At 37.9% G+C, this 22,254-nt stretch overlaps 1 protein-coding gene across 4 annotated transcripts; it reads left to right on the forward strand.

The window, feature by feature from the left end:
- Positions 1-314: 314 nt before the first annotated feature.
- On the forward strand, positions 315-15,469 carry LOC121768927 (DNA-directed RNA polymerases II, IV and V subunit 8B-like). 4 transcript variants are annotated; one of them, XM_042165537.1, is made up of 5 exons: positions 321-505; positions 947-1,019; positions 1,134-1,291; positions 14,825-14,931; positions 15,145-15,469. In XM_042165537.1, exons 2-5 carry the CDS (start codon positions 950-952, stop codon positions 15,254-15,256), a joined length of 447 nt encoding a protein of 148 aa, XP_042021471.1. In that variant the 5' UTR covers positions 321-505; positions 947-949; the 3' UTR covers positions 15,257-15,469. The 4 variants fall into 4 exon arrangements, with proteins under 4 accessions (XP_042021469.1, XP_042021468.1, XP_042021471.1 ...); XM_042165535.1 differs by lacking the exons at positions 14,825-14,931; positions 15,145-15,469 and adding an exon at positions 6,405-7,233 and having other exon boundaries at positions 315-505; positions 916-1,019; XM_042165534.1 differs by lacking the exons at positions 14,825-14,931; positions 15,145-15,469 and adding an exon at positions 6,405-7,233 and having other exon boundaries at positions 315-505.
- Positions 15,470-22,254: the final 6,785 nt, after the last annotated feature.

The following is a 22,254-nucleotide window of genomic DNA, read 5'->3' on the forward strand; positions in this document are numbered from 1 at the left end:
TTTTACCATAAAAGTCTGTCCCAATTTAAGAGCCACATTTAGAATTTTTCATATTTAGACATAAAATTTTACCCAATTATTCAATAAAATTACACTCAAATGTGATTATCTACACAAAAATAAACCAAAAATCCTTAAAATCATATCACCAACTCACTTCATTTATTACATACCCCATCATCTCAATTCATTAATTACACACTCCATCAATTCCTTAAAATCCGTGTCATAACTAAATGACACTCCAAATGTGGGACGGATGGAGTATTATTTAGAAATTAGAATTGATAAAACAAAATCGAATATTACAGCTCTATTTTGCTTCTATTAATTTTTTCTAAACCCTGGCAGAATAAAACCTCCCACTGCATATTCCCTATTGCCAACACCGCCGCAGTTCTTTCCTACACCGCCGTCGCCTTTCCATCTTCTTCGTATTCCACTGCCGTGGAAGGACGGGATCGCTTCTGTAGAATTTTCATCTTGCTAAGGTTAAAAAAACAGGGTAATGCCTCACTTCAATTTCTCTGCTGATTACAAGTTTCAATTTTTCTAATATGTATATAGCAATCAATAGTAATCCTCGGCATATTTTGAATTTATTTCCTCTTGCATGCCTAGCAGAAACGCAAAAGAAAAATTCGAATAAGAATGGTATAATAATTGGCGAGAGACTGACCTATACCTACGTAGCGCAGAATTACTTGAATTAGCACTGACTGTGATTCCTGCCCTAATTCCCCAATATTTTCTAAGAATAATAAACCAAACAGAAATTTTAAAGCCCTTCACCAACTTGAAATCAGCTATTAGCAAAATTTAATTTTGGTTATGTTTTACCCTACTAAGTTTAGTACCTTTGTTGAGTTCTACAAATGGATCAATGTTTAGTGCCATTTTTAATGTTATTTTCAGGTTATAGTTCTCTTCTGTTTCATTTTGGTAGGCAATGGCGAATTTCTACTTTGATGAGATAATCGAAGTGGTCAAGATTGATAGCCAGGCAGTATATGACAAAGGTATACAAAGAAGATATTATTTCTTATTATGAGGCTTATGTCTTTAAATGTACTCCATGAAACAGAAAAAAACGGTTTGTTTGAGCTGAATGATTGTGTGGATGATTTTTGCAGTTTCTAGAATAAATGCAAAGAGTGAAGAAAATGGTTATTATTTGGAATTAGATGTGCACTCTGAGCTGTATCAAATGCGTCCCAAACAGAAATACAGGATGTTGATTTCTAACACTCTGCATATGGATGGTTCAGCCGTTACAGGCTACTTTCCTGAGGTACAGGTCCTTATTTCTGCAAGAATTACCAGTTTTCAATTGGATAATCTGTTGAATTTTTTTAGAATATTGGTGCTGGTAGGTCTTTGTGACTTGAATATAGCTTGCAGGGGAAATTTATTCTAGATTACGTTGCTTCAATCGTTGCTACATACCGAGGCAAAATTTGCAATTAGCTAGCCCCTTGCCTCGCAGGCAAAGATGATGGACATGAGAGTCTAAACGCTAACATCCCAAACTTTTGTGACCCTTTTTATTATGTCATTGGAATTTTGGAATTTTGAAACGTTTGATTTTATGTGATTAAGTGCTTTGCGTGAAATAAATTGTCGTGGTAATTGTGGAATGATGAGCTCGAGATTTTATCGTTGCCCAATGTGGGGAAAAGGTTAATAGGATCATGCATTAATCCTTTCTCGAGCCAATTAATTGATATTTCCGGTCATTCCTAATTATTGAAATAGTACTTCTTTTTGTGGATTTAATTAATTGTTTTGGGACATTATTCCAAATTAAATCCAAACCGATAGACCATAAATTGTACTACATGAAATTCGAACTCCATTTTATTTTTCCTTGGGAGTTTCGAAAATCTCCAATAGGAGATTGAATTATTTTACTTTGATTTAATTGGTACTTTACTGACTTCCACCCTTTGAATTTAATCCAATTAAATCATGGGATAATTTATTTCTTCACCCAAAATAAATAGAGAGTTGGGATATTTCCTTGGCTATTTGAGCCTAGCAATTTTCGGCCCCTCCACTAAATTTTGGGGGATATTTTATTTGTTTCCTAATTTGTGGGATCCCCTTTTTATTCAAATAAATTCCTATGTCATTTTAATTGGGGATGTGAATTTTTTCTACTACTTCCCTTCCAAGTCACACGTCCCATACTATTATTTTCCTTGTGGGAATTTAATTAATTGATGCCTATTTTATGGGAGCCTTTTTCCATAAAGAAATTACCTAATTTAAATCCTATTCTATTTAATTGGGGATTTAAATAATTTTTGTACAAATTCCTCTTGAAATTTTCGGCCCCCACTATATTAATTCCTACTTGGAGATTTAATTTATTTTTGTTCCCTTGTTTATGGAATATTCACCTTTATTTCCTAATTTATGAATATTCTCTCCAAGTAAATAATTGCTATATTTCCTTATTAAATTTTCAGCCAATTTTCGAAAATGTGGCTCTTTAAAATTGTGGGATTCTTATTCATTGGTCTATATATTTAATTCCCCACAATTTATTCATTTAATTCATGGATTTTAACCTAAACTATAAATATTAAAAGCTAAAACCCTAGCCCCCATTCTTCAAAAAAAACGCCACCCTCTCTTCTCTCCTCTCCCACACGGTTTCTCCCATTCTCCCACTCTCCCATCTCCAAAAAAAATCTTCCATTCAAGCTTATTCTTGCATCCATTGAAGTTGCCTTCAAGAATCTCCAACGAATCGCCTTGTTCTTCGCTTCTACCGATTGGTTTTTGTCAAAGGAAGGTATAATTGCTCACTTTTCTTCTCCTTCTCTTTTGAACCATGTTTTGAGTCCTACATGCATGTAGAGAGTGTAGGTTTGATAGATCGCAAATTTTAACGGGAGGGAAATTTTGTGTTCATAAGAACTTGGTTGTTTTTGCCTTGTTGATTGGAATCATGTGGGTTTGGATCAAAATAGTTGTGAATAATATGAGATTGTATGCAAATATGTGTTTGAGGAATGTGTAAGCATGATGATGTGTTTTCAAGCATGAAGAATCGGTGTTTTCGTTGTGGAAATTTAAAAACCCTATTTTCGGATTTGAACCAGAATTCTGTGATGCTCGACCAGTGACTTATGATCTGTAGTCGACGCATCAAACGAACGAATTTTGCTACGAAATTTTTACTGAGTAAACTTCAAGATGTTTTCGGTGTCTCGTGTGAATTTCAGCCTGTTTTATCGAAAAATGATTTTTTAATAAATGTTTGAAGTCGACCGCGCAAATCTGCCAGAAACGCGAGTTCTCGCCATGAATGTTTCGTTTTCTGTTTGACTAACCAAATGAACTCCGATTGACGTGATTCTTGAACGATATGAATATTTGATGTGTCTTCTGTATTGTGTTAAATTTTCGGCCTTTTTGGGCATCGTATGAAATTATGGTGAATTTTTCAAATGAACTGCGCAATACTGTCAGAAATGGTATGTTCCGACCAGAGAGTTCAATATGTGATATGACTGACTAAATGACGTGATTTCGATATGAAAATTTTCATGGATGAACTTGAATGTGTCCTCTGTGTTGTGACCAAAATTTAGCATGTTTTGAGGTCGGATGAATTTATAGTGATTTTTACAAAACGGTCGCGCAATTCTGCCAGTTTTCTGCCTTGATTAAATGACACTTAGTTTCAAGTTTAAAAGTGTTATTTGATGCATGTATGTGCAAGGAACGTGTTTAATTGTTGAAATCACTTGCGATAAGTTGAAAGGTGTTACGTGTGTTTTATACCCTTGTGATGCATGTTGGGTTTTGGGATTGAGGAGAACGATGAGAGATAAACGATAGGACATGCATAGTGATATGTTGTTGTGTGAGACTGACTTGTGTTGTCGTTGACAAGGGTGTTGTGTTTTCGTGAACTCGAGGATCGAGAGTTGCTAGGTTGGGTTGTGATTTTGCTAAGAGAACGAGGTGGGCTTTCTTTTCAAACCTCTTTACTTTTCCGAAAAATATTATGTGGAGATACAAGGGTGGTTTAACTGTTATGTCATGCCATGGACTGTTTTGTTATGAGATTGTGTGCCTGATGCCTAGTTCGTATGAGTTTACTCCGTTAGGCTATATGGCTGTTTTGTGAAACGAATTCGGGTCCGAGTAGGGCCGTAAACCCTATCGGGCTGTGTTCACTGGTGGGATCGTGAGCCGTCCTTGCAAGTCGGCCGGTCTCGTGGGCGAATAGTGTGGCCACACTTTCGTCGCACTGTGGTTGTGATTGTTGGATTGATGTGAAAAGTGGGGAGATTATTTTGACTGGCCAGTCTATGAAACATTTTTTGTGTTCTCGTGATATTTTCTTTACTACGTATAAAACTCGAGATCACTGGTATGGATGACATAACTTGATAATGTTTTCGGCATGAGCCCATTGAGTACAACAAGTACTCAGCCCTGCAATTTCTTTTAAAAATTTTGCAGGTTGAGCGGGATGTTGCGGTGGATGTTGAGCTGGCTAGAGACCTTAGGATACGTTGTGTCGTCATACATAGGCGTGATCCTTGACTCTCCTTGAACCTTATTTATCCGCTGCTATGTTTTAATTTATGTCTTAAGACCGTAAGCTTTTCGATTTGGTGTTGGGACATGTATGGTGGTGTTAGGATTTAAACGTGCATCTACGTTGTCTTTTGAAAATGGTATTCTCCGAATTTAAGTTAAGTGCTTGTTCTACTTTAGTTTTTAGTTATTATATTTCTTAAGTCTAATTTTTCCCTTTGTCTTTTTAAAGGTATTTTATCTTATGTCTTTTCAAAAAAAATATAACCTTAAAATCTTTAAACTAAGTTGTTTTCCTTTCTTCAAATCATTTAAGTTGTTCTTTTTAAATTGTAATCCATGCATGTCGGTCACGATCGCCGCGTTTGTGGTACCCCTTGTATGGGCGGTCGTGACAGAGTGGTATCAGAGCTTTGTTCTTTCGCTCTGGTCCGAGAGTCTTCTTTCACTTTAAGTCTAAGTTAGTGAACCCTTATTTGACTAGAAGTGTCATGAAGGCTCAACATCCAAGCATCACGCTCAACCGATGAAAGTGAGGTATGTTTAAATTGTTGGAAGTATGGAAGAGTAGTGCATGAAAATGTATGATGATATGATATGACATTGACAAGTTTATGCATGTGAGTGTATGATATGCATGAGGATGAGTTGTAATGGAATGGTTATACGAGCATGATTGACATAATACCTTGAGCATGTGCTATGTTTATGATTATGATGTTGTAATAGCATGGTTTCGTGGAAGTACAAGTATGATTGGCATGATAATTGAGACATGTATTTTATGTGCAAAGGTGATATCGATATGGCATGAATACTTGTGAGTATGAACTAAGTGATGTTGCTAAATGTGTTTTATGCGCGAAAATACTACAACGATAGCATGCAAAGATATGAAACGTTAAGACAACGACAAACTTTCGAACTACGCGACAAACTTAACAACTTTTTCAAACAATAATACAATTTGGTGTTTTAAAAGAAATTTTCGTCTCCGCGTAGATGGTACGAACGAAACAAACCGCGCTTAAGAGCAGTCAGTATAGTGCTAGAATGCGACAAGCGATTTACGATTACGACCACTATGAGAGAGAGGAAGGCAAGGCTTTGAGAGAGGTTGTCGCCCGTTTTGAGACCCTATGGCGAGATGTCTACGGGTACCATGTAACGGCCTATGGTGGCATAAGAAGACTAATTGAGTTGATGCCCGACAATTGGGAGTCTTGGTTGGAAACAACAGCCAGTCGGTTCACGTGGTACGAACCAAGAAACCAGATGATGGCCGGCGACATGAAAGGTTTTCTAAAGGCCTTAACCTGTGCTTTGATTGACTCATGTTCCGAGCGACCACCATCGACAGAGAAAGAAGAAGATGAGACCTTTTGGGAAGACAAAGATGTGATCGAGGTTAAACCAACGACAGTAAGAGAAGCCGTACCACAAGAAGGCATGGTCCCAGGTTTTGAAGATGACTACGTGGATGTTAACACGAATGATAGTATGGATGACGAAGAAGATCTCCGTATGATTGATGAGTACCACGTAGAAGAGGAAGAGGACCCGGAAGAGGAAGAAGACCCGGAAGAGGAAGAAGACCCGGAAGAGGATATTAGCACTAGATAGATGTGTGATGTTGTTTTCTTTTCCTTAAGTTGTTAAGACAGTGGAAGTAGCACCTTTTTGTTTTCCGAACAAATGCTTTTGTTTTCCTTTCCACGTTATTTATGGAAGTTTCCCTTTTCACGTGCTTTTAAGTAATTGTGTTTTATCGTATCGTACGCGTGCATGAAAGCGATGATGTTTTAATAACGATGTACTCACAACGGTGCTAACCTGTGTTTTAGATCAACATGCCCCCGAGACGTAGACGTGGTCCGCGTGTGGAGAACAATGTGGGGGAGCAGACAGAAGGAAGTGTCGGCAATCCACCCCCGCCTCCACCACCACCTCTACCCCAACCAAACGAAAGGGAGTACATCAAAGCCTTTCGCAAAGAGAACCCACCCAAATTCGACGGGTTGGGAGAGCCCCCGAAGGCGGAGGCATGGGTGCGCGATATTGAGCGTATCTTTGAGTTCATGGGATGCACGGACAGAGAACGCCTGGCCTGCGTGACTTATCAGCTGACAGGACCCGCTGACTTTTGGTGGGAAACAAAGAAGAGAACCATGGACCCCGCTCGCCGTGAGGCGCTTACTTGGGAGGATTTTAAGGAAGAGGTGTACAACAAGTATGTTCCGGAAAGTTATCGGCGGGCGAAGGTAGTGGAGTTCCACACGTTGAAGCAAGGAAGTATGACGGTCACAGAGTACGACCGCGCCCTATGTGAGATGACTCGCTATGCGCCAGAATTGGTGGATATAGACGAGAAGATGGCTGCGAAGTTCCGTTCTGGCCTTAGGACAGAGATAAGGGTCGCAGTGGCTAGTCGGAGGGGAATTCCTTATTCCGAGGTGCTGGGCTGTGCCTTAGATGTGGAGGAAGCACTGCCCAAGAATGAGAGGACAACAAACCCTACCCCATCTGCACCCCAAGCGAACTTTAGAGAAAAGAGGAAATGAGAGGGAAACCGAGCTTCTTTTGACAACAAGAGGCGTTTCTCCACTTTTCGGCAACCACAGAATCATGGGCGCCAAATTGTGCCACATCAGAGGGGAAACCCACAGAGAACACCCTACTGTAATCGGTGCTCCAAGCATCATGTTGGGGAGTGCCGAGTTGGAGGCATTCGGTGTTATGCCTGCGGTGGAAACGGGCACATGTCTCGAGAATGCCCAAACAATAACAAAAGTGGAGTGAAGAATGGGCAAGGACAGAGACCACCACAGCAGCCTCAACCAATCCGACAAGTGGCCCCACAGCAAGCAAGGGCATATGCACTCAAAGGGAATAAAGGACAGGAACCCCAAGCCAGCAAGGGCAAAGAGAATTTGGCAGGTATGGGAAAGCTCCAACAACTGCCTATTATTGTGCTGTTTGATACGGGTGCTTCGCATTCTTTTATTTCCATGTCATGTGTGAATGCCTTAGAACTCCCTACTGCTATGCTTGAATCGAGTTTGAATGTGTCCTCACCAGTTGGAGGATTGATTGATATTGTGAGAACTTGCTCGAACATAGAGTTTGTGTTAGGAGAACTAGAAGTAGTGGCCCAACTTTTGCACGTTATACCTTTGGAGAATGTGGACATAATTTTGGGAATGGATTGGCTTACCGAGAACCACGCAACGATTTACTGTAAACAAAGGCAGATTTCCTTTCAAGCCCCGGGCGAAGAGCCGACTATCTTGTATGGGATCTCCATGAACCGACGAACCTCCATAATCTCCGCATTGCAAGCAACTACGATGATAAAGAAAGGACGTCCGGCGTATCTGGTATACTTGAATGGGGAAGAAAAGAAAGAATTGAGGGTGGAAGACGTGGCAGTGGTGCGAGATTTTCCCGAGGTGTTCCCCGAAGCTTTACCAGGACCGCCACCCGACAGACAGGTGGAGTTCACCATTGATTTAGAACCAGGATCAGCGCCAGTATCAAAGGCGCCATACCGAATGGCCCCTAAGGAGTTGGCCGAGTTGAAGGTCCAGTTGCAGGAACTGTTGGACTTGGGTTTCATTCGACCCAGTGTGTCACCATGGGGAGCGCCAGTTCTGTTCGTTAAGAAGAAGGACGGAACGATGAGAATGTGCATCGACTATCGTGAGCTTAACAAGATGACTTTGAAGAATAAGTACCCACTGCCAAGGATTGACGACTTGTTTGACCAACTTCGAGGAGCGGGCGTATTCTCGAAAATGGATTTGAGATCAGGGTATCATCAACTAAAGGTCCGACGAGAGGATGTGCCTAAGACTGCTTTTCGCACTCGTTATGGCCATTATGAGTTCGTCGTGATGCCGTTTGGTCTGACCAACGCCCCAGCCGTTTTTATGGACTTGATGAACCGAGTTTTCCACGAGTATCTTGACAAGTTTGTGTTAGTCTTCATCGACGACGTGTTGGTATACTCGAAGAACGAGGAGGAGCATGGACAGCACCTACGAACAGTGTTGGAAACGTTGCAAGAGAGAAACTTTATGCCAAGTTTAGTAAGTGTGAGTTTTGGTTGACTCGAGTGAACTTCCTTGGTCATATTGTGACGGCAAATGGGATTCAAGTAGACCCAGCAAAGGTCGAGGCCGTACAGAATTGGAAATCGCCGAAAACGCCAAGTGAAATCCGCAGTTTCTTGGGATTGGCGGGATATTATCGACGCTTCATTGAAGGATTCTCTAAGATTGCGAGACCGATGACGCAACTACTAAAGAAGGGAATCAAGGTTGTTTGGACGCCAGAGTGCGAGGCGAGTTTCCAACTGTTGAAGGAGAAATTGACTACAGCACCAGTCCTAGCGGTACCAGAACCCGACAAGGACTTCGCCGTCTACACGGACGCGTCAAAAGTAGGACTAGGATGCGTGTTGATGCAGGATGGGAAGGTGATAGCATATGCTTCCCGACAGTTGAGACCAAATGAGTTGAATTTTCCGACGCATGATTTGGAGTTAGCAGCAGTGGTGCACGCGCTGAAAATTTGGAGACATCATCTCTATGGAGTGAGATGCGAAATCTATACGGATCACAAGAGTCTCAAGTACTTCTTCGAGCAGAAGGAGCTGAACATGCGACAACGACGTTGGTTAGAGGTCGTGAAAGACTATGACTGTGGTATTAATTACCATCCAGGCAAGGCGAACGTGGTCGCCGATGCCTTGAGTAGGAAGAACCAACCTCAACTAGTTTATTTCCTAACGCAAGAGGAAGCTTTGATTCACGAGTTTGACAAGATGAGTTTGGAAATAGTGAAAGCGCCCGAGACAGTAGGTGCAAGCGACACTAGTGATTGAGCCAGATTTGAGAACCAAACTCATAGAAGCCCAGCGACATGATGGAAAGTTGGAGGAATTACGCGCGAAAGTGAGAGCCGAGAAGCTTGATCATTACCTCGAGGAGGCGGATAATGCCTTGACGTACGATGGACGATTGTGTGTGCCAAGCGATGAGGTGCTAAAGGAGGAGATTTTGAGTGAAGCGCACGACACGCCTTACACCGCACACCCCGGAAGCACGAAGATGTATCGGGATTTGAAGCAACGGTTTTGGTGGAATGGGATGAAAGGGGATGTAGCGTCATATGTGGAACGATGTCTAGCATGCCAACAAGTGAAGGCCTTACACCAGCGACCATATGGGAAGTTGCAACCGCTCGAAATTCCTGAATGGAAGTGGGAGCATCTAGCTATGGATTTCGTGACGGGTTTGCCAAGGTCACAGAAGGGCAACACTGCGATCTGGGTGATCATTGATCGACTTACTAAAAGCGCGCACTTCTTACCGATTAAGATTACTTATGGCACGGACAAACTAGCAAAGCTCTACGTGAACGAGATTGTGCGATTGCACGGAGTACCAACGACCATTGTATCCGACCGCGATACGAAGTTCACATCAAAGTTTTGGATGATTATGCAACGCGAATTGGGCACGCAACTAAACTTCAGCACTGCATATCACCCGCAATCGGATGGGCAGTCCGAGAGGACGATTCAGACACTTGAAGATATGTTGCGAGCAGTTGTCTTAGATCGAGGGGAAAGTTGGGAAACGGTTCTACCATTGGTTGAATTCGCCTACAACAATAGCTATCAAGCGACGATCGATATGGCTCCGTATGAAGCATTGTACGACAGGAAGTGTCAATCCCCACTGTATTGGGATGAAGTTGGCGAGAGAAAGATGTTAGGACCCGACGCCATAAAGGAGATGACCGAAATTGTGCATCAAATCCGTGCAAGGATCAAGGAAGCTCAAGATAGACAGAAGTCGTATGCGGCCGTGCGTCGAACGGAAATCAAATTCGACGTTGGTGACAAGGTGTTCTTGAAAGTGTCCCCGACGAGAGGAGTTGTGAGATTTGGAGTGAAGGGCAAGTTGAAACCGCGTTTTGTTGGACCGTACGAGATCATCGACGAAGTAGGTCCTGTGGCGTATCGTTTGGCGTTACCTCCCAGCTTTGGGAACGTGCACAACGTGTTCCACGTGTCGCAGTTGCGCAAGTACGTGTTCGACCCCAAACATGTGATTCACCAAGAGGAAGTGATCCTAACCCCCGACATGAGTTACGAGGAAAGGCCCGAAGCAATACTAGATCGGAAGGTCCAAGAGCTTCGAAACAAGTCGATAGCGTCCGTGAAGGTGTTGTGGAAGCACCATGGTCCCGAGGAAGCTACGAGGGAGTTAGAAGATAAGATGAAAGAAAAGTTTCCCGAGCTGTTTATGTGAGACGATTAAATTTCGGGACGAAATTTCTGTTTAGAGGGGAAGGATGTAACATCCCAAACTTTTGTGACCCTTTTTATTATGTTATTGGAATTTTGGAATTTTGAAACGTTTGATTTTATGTGATTAAGTGCTTTGCGTGAAATAAATTGTCGTGGTAATTGTGGAATGATGAGCTCGAGATTTTATCGTTGCCCAATGTGGGGAAAAGGTTAATAGGATCATGCATTAATCCTTTCTCGAGCCAATTAATTGATATTTCCGGTCATTCCTAATTATTGAAATAGTACTTCTTTTTTTGGATTTAATTAATTGTTTTGGGACATTATTCCAAATTAAATCCAAACCGATAGACCATAAATTGTACTACATGAAATTCGAACTCCATTTTATTTTTCCTTGGGAGTTTCGAAAATCTCCAATAGGAGATTGAATTATTTTCCTTTGATTTAATTGGTACTTTACTGACTTCCACCCTTTGAATTTAATCCAATTAAATCATGGGATAATTTATTTCTTCACCCAAAATAAATAGAGAGTTGGGATATTTCCTTGGCTATTTGAGCCTAGCAATTTTCGGCCCCTCCACTAAATTTTGGGGGATATTTTATTTGTTTCCTAATTTGTGGGATCCCCTTTTTATTCAAATAAATTCCTATGTCATTTTAATTGGGGATGTGAATATTTTTCTACTACTTCCCTTCCAAGTCACACGTCCCATACTATTATTTTCCTTGTGGGAATTTAATTAATTGATGCCTATTTTATGGGAGCCTTTTTCCATAAAAAAATTACCTAATTTAAATCCTATTCTATTTAATTGGGGATTTAAATAATTTTTGTACAAATTCCTATTGAAATTTTCGGCCCCCACTATATTAATTCCTACTTGGAGATTTAATTTATTTTTGTTCCCTTGTTTATGGAATATTCACCTTTATTTCCTAATTTATGAATATTCTCTCCAAGTAAATAATTGCTATATTTCCTTATTAAATTTTCAGCCAATTTTCGAAAATGTGGCTCTTTAAAATTGTGGGATTCTTATTCATTGGTCTATATATTTAATTCCCCACAATTTATTCATTTAATTCATGGATTTTAACCTAAACTATAAATATTAAAAGCTAAAACCCTAGCCCCCATTCTTCAAAAAAAACGCCACCCTCTCTTCTCTCCTCTCCCACACGGTTTCTCCCATTCTCCCACTCTCCCATCTCCAAAAAAAATCTTCCATTCAAGCTTATTCTTGCATCCATTGAAGTTGCCTTCAAGAATCTCCGACGAATCGCCTTGTTCTTCGCTTCTACCGATTGGTTTTTGTCAAAGGAAGGTATAATTGCTCACTTTTCTTCTCCTTCTCTTTTGAACCATGTTTTGAGTCCTACATGCATGTAGAGAGTGTAGGTTTGATAGATCGCAAATTTTAACGGGAGGGAAATTTTGTGTTCATAAGAACTTGGTTGTTTTTGCCTTGTTGATTGGAATCATGTGGGTTTGGATCAAAATAGTTGTGAATAATATGAGATTGTATGCAAATATGTGTTTGAGGAATTTGTAAGCATGATGATGTGTTTTCGAGCATGAAGAATCGGTGTTTTCGTTGTGGAAATTTAAAAACCCTATTTTCGGATTTGAACCAGAATTCTGTGATGCTCGACCAGTGATTTATGATCTGTAGTCGACGCATCAAACGAACGAATTTTGCTACGAAATTTTTACTGAGTAAACTTCAAGATGTTTTCGGTGTCTCGTGTGAATTTCAGCCTGTTTTATCGAAAAATGAATTTTTAATAAATGTTTGAAGTCGACCGCGCAAATCTGCCAGAAACGCGAGTTCTCGCCATGAATGTTTCGTTTTCTGTTTGACTAACCAAATGAACTCCGATTGACGTGATTCTTGAACGATATAAATATTTGATGTGTCTTCTGTATTGTGTTAAATTTTCGGCCTTTTTGGGCATCGTATGAAATTATGGTGAATTTTTCAAATGAACTGCGCAATACTGTCAGAAATGGTATGTTCCGACCAGAGAGTTCAATATGTGATATGACTGACTAAATGACGTGATTTCGATATGAAAATTTTCATGGATGAACTTGAATGTGTCCTCTGTGTTGTGACCAAAATTTAGCATGTTTTGAGGTCGGATGAATTTATAGTGATTTTTACAAAACGGTCGCGCAATTCTGCCAGTTTTCTGCCTTGATTAAATGACACTTAGTTTCAAGTTTAAAAGTGTTATTTGATGCATGTATGTGCAAGGAACGTGTTTAATTGTTGAAATCACTTGCGATAAGTTGAAAGGTGTTACGTGTGTTTTATACCCTTGTGATGCATGTTGGGTTTTGGGATTGATGAGAACGATGAGAGAGAAACGATAGGACATGCATAGTGATATGTTGTTGTGTGAGACTGACTTGTGTTGTCGTTGACAAGGGTGTTGTGTTTTCGTGAACTCGAGGATCGAGAGTTGCTAGGTTGGGTTGTGATTTTGCTAAGAGAACGAGGTGGGCTTTCTTTTCAAACCTCTTTACTTTTCCGAAAAATATTATGTGGAGATACAAGGGTGGTTTAACTGTTATGTCATGCCATGGACTGTTTTGTTATGAGATTGTGTGTCTGATGCCTAGTTCGTATGAGTTTACTCCGTTAGGCTATATGGCTGTTTTGTGAAACGAATTCGGGTCCGAGTAGGGCCGTAAACCCTATCGGGCTGTGTACACTGGTGGGATCATGAGCCGTCCTTGCAAGTCGGCCGGTCTCGTGGGCGAATAGTGTGGCCACACTTTCGTCGCACTGTGGTTGTGATTGTTGGATTGATGTGAAAAGTGGGGAGATTATTTTGACTGGCCAGTCTATGAAACATTTTTTGTGTTCTCGTGATATTTTCTTTACTACGTATAAAACTCGAGATCACTGGTATGGATGACATAACTTGATAATGTTTTCGGCATGAGCCCATTGAGTACAACAAGTACTCAGCCCTGCAATTTCTTTTAAAAATTTTGCAGGTTGAGCGGGATGTTGCGGTGGATGTTGAGCTGGCTAGAGACCTTAGGATACGTTATGTCGTCATACATAGGCGTGATCCTTGACTCTCCTTGAACCTTATTTATCCGCTGCTATGATTTAATTTATGTCTTAAGACCGTAAGCTTTTCGATTTGGTGTTGGGACATGTATGGTGGTGTTAGGATTTAAACGTGCATCTACGTTGTCTTTTGAAAATGGTATTCTCCGAATTTAAGTTAAGTGCTTGTTCTACTTTAGTTTTTAGTTATTATATTTCTTAAGTCTAATTTTTCCCTTTGTCTTTTTAAAGGTATTTTATTTTATGTCTTTTCAAAAAAAATATAACCTTAAAATCTTTAAACTAAGTTGTTTTCCTTTCTTCAAATCATTTAAGTTGTTCTTTTTAAATTGTAATCCATGCATGTCGGTCACGATCGCCGCGTTTGTGGTACCCCTTGTATGGGCGGTCGTGACAAGATCATATAGAGATACCGCTCCCTCGTGAATTTATCTTGAATCGCTATCTTTTGGCTCAACTTAATCTAAGTTTTGCCGAGCGAGCAACTGCATTTTTCAACTTAAATTGGTCAAAATATGCGGAATTTCTTACTTTTTGTGGAGGATTAGATCCAGTAACTAGAGGACTATGGTTGACTGATATTGCACATCATCATTTAGCGATTGCTATTCAATCTGCTATCAATGTTCCAATCTTTGGTATCAATATATTTTAATAACTTGCCTTTGTATTAAAGAGATAAGTTCGTTTAGTGTATCATTTAGGCAATGTTAGATGTTTAGGAGTATCTTGCATTACGTGTGGCTAGAGAGTTGTATTGACTTATAGTTTTTATTGTTTTTTATATTGACTGCAGGGGGAACCAAAATCACTTGCAGAAAATTTTTTTTATTGTTTTTTATATTGACTGCAGGGGGAACCAAAATCACTTGCAGAAAAATTTGAGTACGTGATGCATGGTCTTCTGTATAAGATGGCGGAGTCTCAAGAAAAGACTGACGGGAATGATGATGTAAAAGTGTATGTGTTGTAACTGTTTCATTGATGAAATTGCAAGCCGAATTTCTCTTGGTAGTATGTGAAAGCCATTATAAGTTTGCAAATTCTTTGACCTTAAAGAGCTTCCTTTTGGAGGAACTTGTAGTGAATCTTTGTTGCATAACTGCTTACTATTTCTTGATCTTCACATTTATTCGCCCCTCTTCGCTGACATCTCATTCTCATCTGCGACAGGGAGGTTTATATTTCGTTTGGAGGACTTCAATTGATGTTAAGAGGTGACCCTCTGAAGATGCGCAAGTTCAAGGTTGATCAAAAAATGTTTCTTCTCTTGAGGAAGATCTGAAAACTTGAGGCTCTTGGAATGGACTGATGTTGTATTGTTTGAACAAGTTCTGAAATTGCAGAAAACCCAAGTATCAGAGAATGTGGGAGTGATGTCCTTCTGTTACAATAGAAGTTTGGAAAATAGATTATGATTTGTGTTCATAAATTAAGCTTATGTGATGCATTCAGTTTGTTTGTGAGATGATAATTTGGTTTAGCATTTTCTTGATAATTATGTTCTTCAAATAGGTGCTAATATCATAACTCAGAGCATCCGCAGCGGTGAGCAGGACGGCGTCCGTCCGTCCGTGCCAGCGGCACGGCACCGTTGTCCGCCGCTGCGCTCTTGCCGTTGGCGCGGCGCTGCTCAATGCAGCGAGCACGTACGTGGCAGCCTCCCATTGGCCAACGACATAGCCGTTGGCAATTTAAATTTTTTTAAAAAAATAAGATTTAATTAAAAAATTCGATTAAAAATAAAAATATATATATTTTCCCACTTCCTAAAAAATTATATCCGTTTTCTACCCACTTTTAATTTATTTTTCAATTTTTTCTCTTAAAAATACACATTTTCATCTATAAATACCCCATCTTCCACACCCAAAAGTTCACACCACACTACACAATTCTCATATAAATTCTCTCATTTCCATTCTCAATTCTCAATCTTTCTTTCACTCTTACAACAAAACAATGTCCGGCCACGACGATCACCCCTCCGGCTCCCACGGTTGGAACCCCGATTGGTTCGGTTCACAACCATTTCCTAGGTGTTTAATTATGTAATTTTTAATTTTTAGTATTTTAATTATGTAATTTTTAATTTTTTTTTGTAATTTGTAATATTATTCCGGGTATTTTAATGCATTTTAATTTTATGGAAATATTTTTATTTAAATTGAATAATATAATGATGTGACCCTTGAACTTGTCCTTGCGGAAGAACACGGATGTAGGTGTTGTACTCTTGCCTAAAAGCAGTGAGTAAAAGTGGAACCGGACCCACATCCGTGCTCATTGGCAAGAGCACGGATATGAATGCTCTCAACACTCCCCATAATTCAAATTTCAAATGCAATAGTACTTATTTTTTTGCTACTTCCCTTTTTGTTCCTAGTACTGTTCCGTATCCTCTTTTCTTCTTTATTTTTACTTTTGCTGTTTATGTAGTTCTCTATTCAAATAAAATAAACCACGTGTATACAGTGGTAGCATGAAATATCGATATCCCAAATACGAAATTGATAAATTACTTAATGTGGAAAATATAATTGATAAGTTGTAATTAGAGCATCTCCAATGCACGGATGTCTCACTCGGACATTCACTAGGACTTCCCAAAAACACCTCCTGCCACGTCACTAGGACTTCCCCTGCACAATCCGCCCTTCCCATCGCCCTTTCCACTAAGACTTCCCGCAATAAAAAAATCACAATTATTTAATTACGTAACGGAATTATAATTTTGACACGGAATACGGGAAAATTGTGAATGCTTCATTAAAAAAAATTACATAATAAAATTAAAAATTAAAAAAAAATTAAACTCGGACGTCCGACCCGGACGTCCGACCCAAGCCACAATGGCGGACGTCCGCCCGCTCGTCGCCCGGATATCCGAGGACATCCGACGTCCATACGGGACATCCGTATCCGAGTTGCTTTGTTACAATGGCGGACGTCCTGGTCGCCCTTCGCGGATGTCCGACCGGACGTCCGCCATTGGAGATGCTCTTATACTATTCATACAATATGCTTTGCAGTTATTTCATGTTAATGTAAAGGTTTGACGTTTGTATAAATGACAAAGAAAGTTTGTTTTAATACATTCCATCACGAACATCATGTATGTTTAGCAGTCATCCAACCCTTTGTCTAAGTGGGATACAACAATTTCATCCTTAGTTTTATGATAGTATAAAAAATTTTATAATTATTTTATATTATGCAAAAATTTTGTTATTGTTTCATGTTTATGCAAAAAATGCAAAGACAACATTGTCTAAACACATGATGAAAATGTAGTATTAAAATAAAACACGAATGAAATTTTTATGTAAAATTAAAGCTGTTATACTAACATAAATATAACTATCCGACACATTGGGCTACGGAAAATGAGCCCAGTGCAATATAACGAACCTATTATTGCTTTTATATATTTTTATATTGTAAATAAGTTCTTATAAGTCATGTGTAGGCTTGTGATCCATTGCTAACTCACTCTCCAATTGCTAATTACAACTAATTTAAGATCATAGGATTTTAGAAATCTAGTGATCTAAAATTTGCCACGTGTAATTTTCATTTTTATTAATAAAATTGAAAAAGATAAAAAAAACTATCAAATTAGGGTTTTGGATGAAAATGTCAATATAGTGTTTTGAAAATATCAACACAATACTTTGAGAATGTCAACACATTACTTTAAGAATGACATTCTACATGTATTATATTGACATATTTTATATACTATATTGACATTTGTTGTTGTACAAAAACATTGAATATTATCGATTTTTTTCAAATTTTGACATCGATACATATGCAAGTGAGATCTCGTTAGAATCCTTATGAAATTATCTTTAATTTGATATATGTTGTGCAAAAAAATAATTTAAATCGAGAAAGTTATATGCGTTTTAAAGTTATGAGATATTTTTTAAAAGTTAGTTACAACTAATTTATCGTAAATTGACCTTAATACCCTTATTATTAATAACAATTAAGTATTGAGTTAGCAATATAACACTGCTTCTCGTTAGGAGTATTTATTAAATCGTGATAGATCTTGCACGTAGTAATTAATTTAAAAAAATATAAGTATTCTTTTTTATTCAATCCAGCAATAAATTGATAGATTTCGTGTTTGGTGTTCTCTATTGATAAACGATATATGTACTCTAATTACTGTATATAGATTGAATGGAGTTTTCACCAGGATTAAAATCATTTGAAAAAGAAAATTATAAATTTCTACTATGTCAATATATTAGTGATACGAATGTTAAATAGTTGATCAAAAAATAAACTTATGTATTCGGGCAACAATAAAAACAAGTCTATATGAAAGGGGGCGAAGACATCTTTGTGTATTTATTTAATTTTTATTGATTGGGGAAAAGCACTGTGTGATTGGTTGAGTCGCGTATAATTCCAAAATCGTTTATTCTATTGTGCTACATGAATATATGCTGAAGATTCTCTATCTCCCACTTCCAATAATTGTTCTCTTTGGTTAACCTAAATTTTTTTGGGAACCAACTTTGTCGGTATTCATTTTGTGTTGTAAAATATGAATGTTTTGGTTATTTTTTTTTGTGTTCATTGGGACAACAAATTTAGATAGGATGGGTAAGTCATACTGGAAAATGTAAATCAAACTTAGACTTGTGAGGGCACTAATGAAAGTGTAACATGTAACATTTGAGATCGAAAAATACTCTGCCAATTAGGAGGGTGTCTTTTTCATTTTTAATCAATACATTTGGCACTTTCTTCTTGGATATAGTTTTATTTGAGTGGGAGAGAGATTTTATTTGGATGATTATCAAATTTGCTTGACTAATTGGTATCCATTATTATATATAGAGTTCTTTGATATTGATGGGCACATATAGGAGAAAACTTATTGATATAAAGTCTGATGTCAATTGCAGAAAGAAAACAAAATTTAACAAACTTATCACTTCAGAGTAAATTTGTACTTGCATTAAATTATTTAACTTGAAATAATAAATGAATGAATAGGTAGTCCAATACTTACCAACTAAATCATTCACTATAATCAAATATAAAGTCAAGAATTGGCCCAAAAATCAAACGCCCTACACTACCAATCTGTGGATGACTTAATTCAATGCACAATCAAATTAATGTGCGATTAAACAACACCACCGAACCCATGTTTAACCAGGACCCCAACCTATGTAAAATACATATAAAGGTATTGGGAGATTGAATTTACTTGAGACATAAATTCAGAAGAAAACAAAAATTAAAAAGGAAAATTCCATGTTATATGAACCTTATGCAGTTTCTTTCTATATGTCTGAAAAATAGAATACACACTTTATTTTTCTTCTTGGTAGGTGCTGTTAGTCAAAGAAACACCTAGAAATGGACAGCCAACAAAAACTGTTTCTTTAACGCATAATTTAAATAAAAGAAAATATCACAAACAAAATCGATCGTCTCTAAACAGCTCAGCATAGAACATGTTACATAATTCTACACGTATCCACATATTAGATTTGTGAACTTTGCATTAAATATCATTGACAAATATACAGTCTAAATGTGGGTTTCGAGCAACTTACTATGTAGGAATTAATGTGCAGTGGTTTATAGCTTCGCCGTAATCAATTTTCATTGAGTAAATTTCTTATTAGGCAATTTATTGTTGTTTAGTTAGCTTGGAATTTTTTAATGAACTTTATTAACTTAATCGAAAGAAAATAATCCGCTTCTTCTTGCATTTAAATACCCATCCTTTTAAATTAGTGGTAGTTGTGATTATTTTATTTTAGAGTCACATGAAACAAAATTTCAAGATTACCAAAATATAAGGAAGCACTAACAGATATATGTCACTATATAATTGAATTACCAAAACAGAGACATTTGGCCACAGATTTGCTCACCCTAAAAAGACCATTTTGTGCACATGGACTCCTACACTTTTCATTATTGTGTTACTCTTATAAATACTAGTATATATCATGCATGTCGGCCAGCACTTGGTAATTTTTTTTTAATAAATGTCGTTCAAGTCTAATAAGACCAATTTACTCATATGTTGAGGATGAAAAAAATAATAATTTACTCATGTGTTAAAAAGATTTTTTTTTTGAAAATGGTTTTATTTGAAACAGAAATTCATCAAATTTTCAAAGAAATCGATGATAAAATTGCAACAGTTTTGATTCAAGGTGAACTTCGAAGGCTAATTTCAAGAATCCTTCAGAAAATTTTGGCCCATTATTATATGTATAATGATAATTGTAAAATTCGAATTGTGACAAAAGTGCAATAGATGAATCAAAACCGTTTAAGTTTGATACCAAAATAATCTAATTCCTCGAAAATGATTTAACGAATTGCGTTTTATACTTGGCTACTAACAATTTAATTTATGTTTTATAATTGTTCCTAATCCTTTCCGTACATTCCCCCAACTAATAGAAATTGTATATCATTAGAATTTACATAATTGTATAAAATCCCATAAAGTACAAAAAGTAAATGCACAAGATTAAATTCTTTTTTTCCTTTATGCAGTCTACAGAGATAAAAAGAAAGAGAATAACGTGTAGGTACCACTTACGCGACCGTTGGTTTTATTTCTTTTATTTATTTTCATATTTGGCATTAGAATTTGCATGGAGTCGAAGAAAACATCCCTTTTTCCTTTTTACTAATTATAGTTATTATAATTAAAAGCTCTCAAATTTGAGTTCACTGACACATTCTTTAATTTGTTTTTGCAATTTTTTTTACTCCATATAACAAATCGGGGAATATGTTAAAGGGCCTCCAAGAAAAAAAAAACAAATCATCGACAAATTCAATTGATAAGACACTCCATTTTTTATTAGTAGATTGGGCATTCGAGTCATTTTGAGCACACATGTGAATCTAAAATATACTGTAATAGTGAATCTCCCGATGAAATCTAAAACTTGTGGTATTGTTTATGCTCTCAAACAAATACAATTTCAATATTTTTTTGTTCCAACCTAACACAACAAAAATTCAGTGAACGCGAATAACTTCATTTAAAGCTATTCGGATTACAATAGCATTAAACTTTGGAGACTGCAAATCCTTCGTCATTCATTACATCTATATATCATCTATCGCTTTGTTGCATTTACTAAATAGGTGCAACAACCATGTCTATACTCTATGGTTTAAATATAAAACAAGAATATAAGATATGTGGTTTCTATACATTAAAGGTGCTCATAATTTTCATTTGTTATAGATAATGCTACCGATTTTGGGGAAAAACAAAAAAAAAAATTAGACTACAATTTAAGGTATTTTTGCATATTTTGCAAATTGTTCAATTTGCATCACATATATATAGTTAATATTTAAGGTGTTTTTTCAAATAAAAAAGATGGAATTTCATATCAAGAATATAAGTATGAATTTATATTTGAGGCGCTTTTATTTGTCTCAACTTTTTAAAACTAAAATGCCAACAATCAACTAAGGGTATTTTTGTACATTTGCATATTCCAAATTCCGGTTTTTCCCACGACCTTTAAAATTGGAGTATAAAGTCACCAACTTTGCCGGGTCGCTGGTATCTCCCAAATTGACCCGACCTTGTGTTTTCCGACAACTAAGTGTCCTATGTGGCATGCCTGAATGTTGATGTGGATGGCATCGGAAGATCGTAAACCGACATCGTTTCTAACACCTAAAACGATGTCGTTTCATCCCTCACAATCGCTTTGCTCAACATCAAACCCTACTCTTCCCTTCTCTTCTCAACAATGGTGGCCCAATCGGGGAAATGGAAGGTGCTCGCAAACACTATTTGGATACAGGCCTTCACGGGGACTAACCTCGACTTTTTGGCCTACTCTTCCGAGCTCAAGTCGGTTTTGGGGGTTTCGCAGGTCCATCTCAACTATCTCGCCACCGCCTCCGACCTCGGCAAGGCCTTGGGCTGGTCGGCAGGTCTTGCCGTCATGTGGATGCCGCTTTGGGCGGTAATGTTCGCTGCCGCGGCGATGGGGCTCGTCGGCTACGACGCGCAATGGCTCGTCGTTGCTAAAGTGATTACGCTGCCGTATTCGGTGGTTAGTTGCTTTCTCTTTTCCCCCAATTTGATTAGGCTTTGCTGATTCATCTCCAATTCTATATTATCGGTTACAGTAAAATGCAATAATGCAATCTAGTATCTCGTAACATTGCAAATTCGATAGTAATTTGATTAGGTTGTGGATTGATCTGGAAATATTTGAATCCATGAAGAATTATTTGCTCCTTTGTAAATGA

The sequence above is a fragment of the Salvia splendens genome, chromosome 15, assembly GCF_004379255.2.
Source record: "Salvia splendens isolate huo1 chromosome 15, SspV2, whole genome shotgun sequence".
Lineage (NCBI taxonomy): Eukaryota > Viridiplantae > Streptophyta > Magnoliopsida > Lamiales > Lamiaceae > Salvia > Salvia splendens.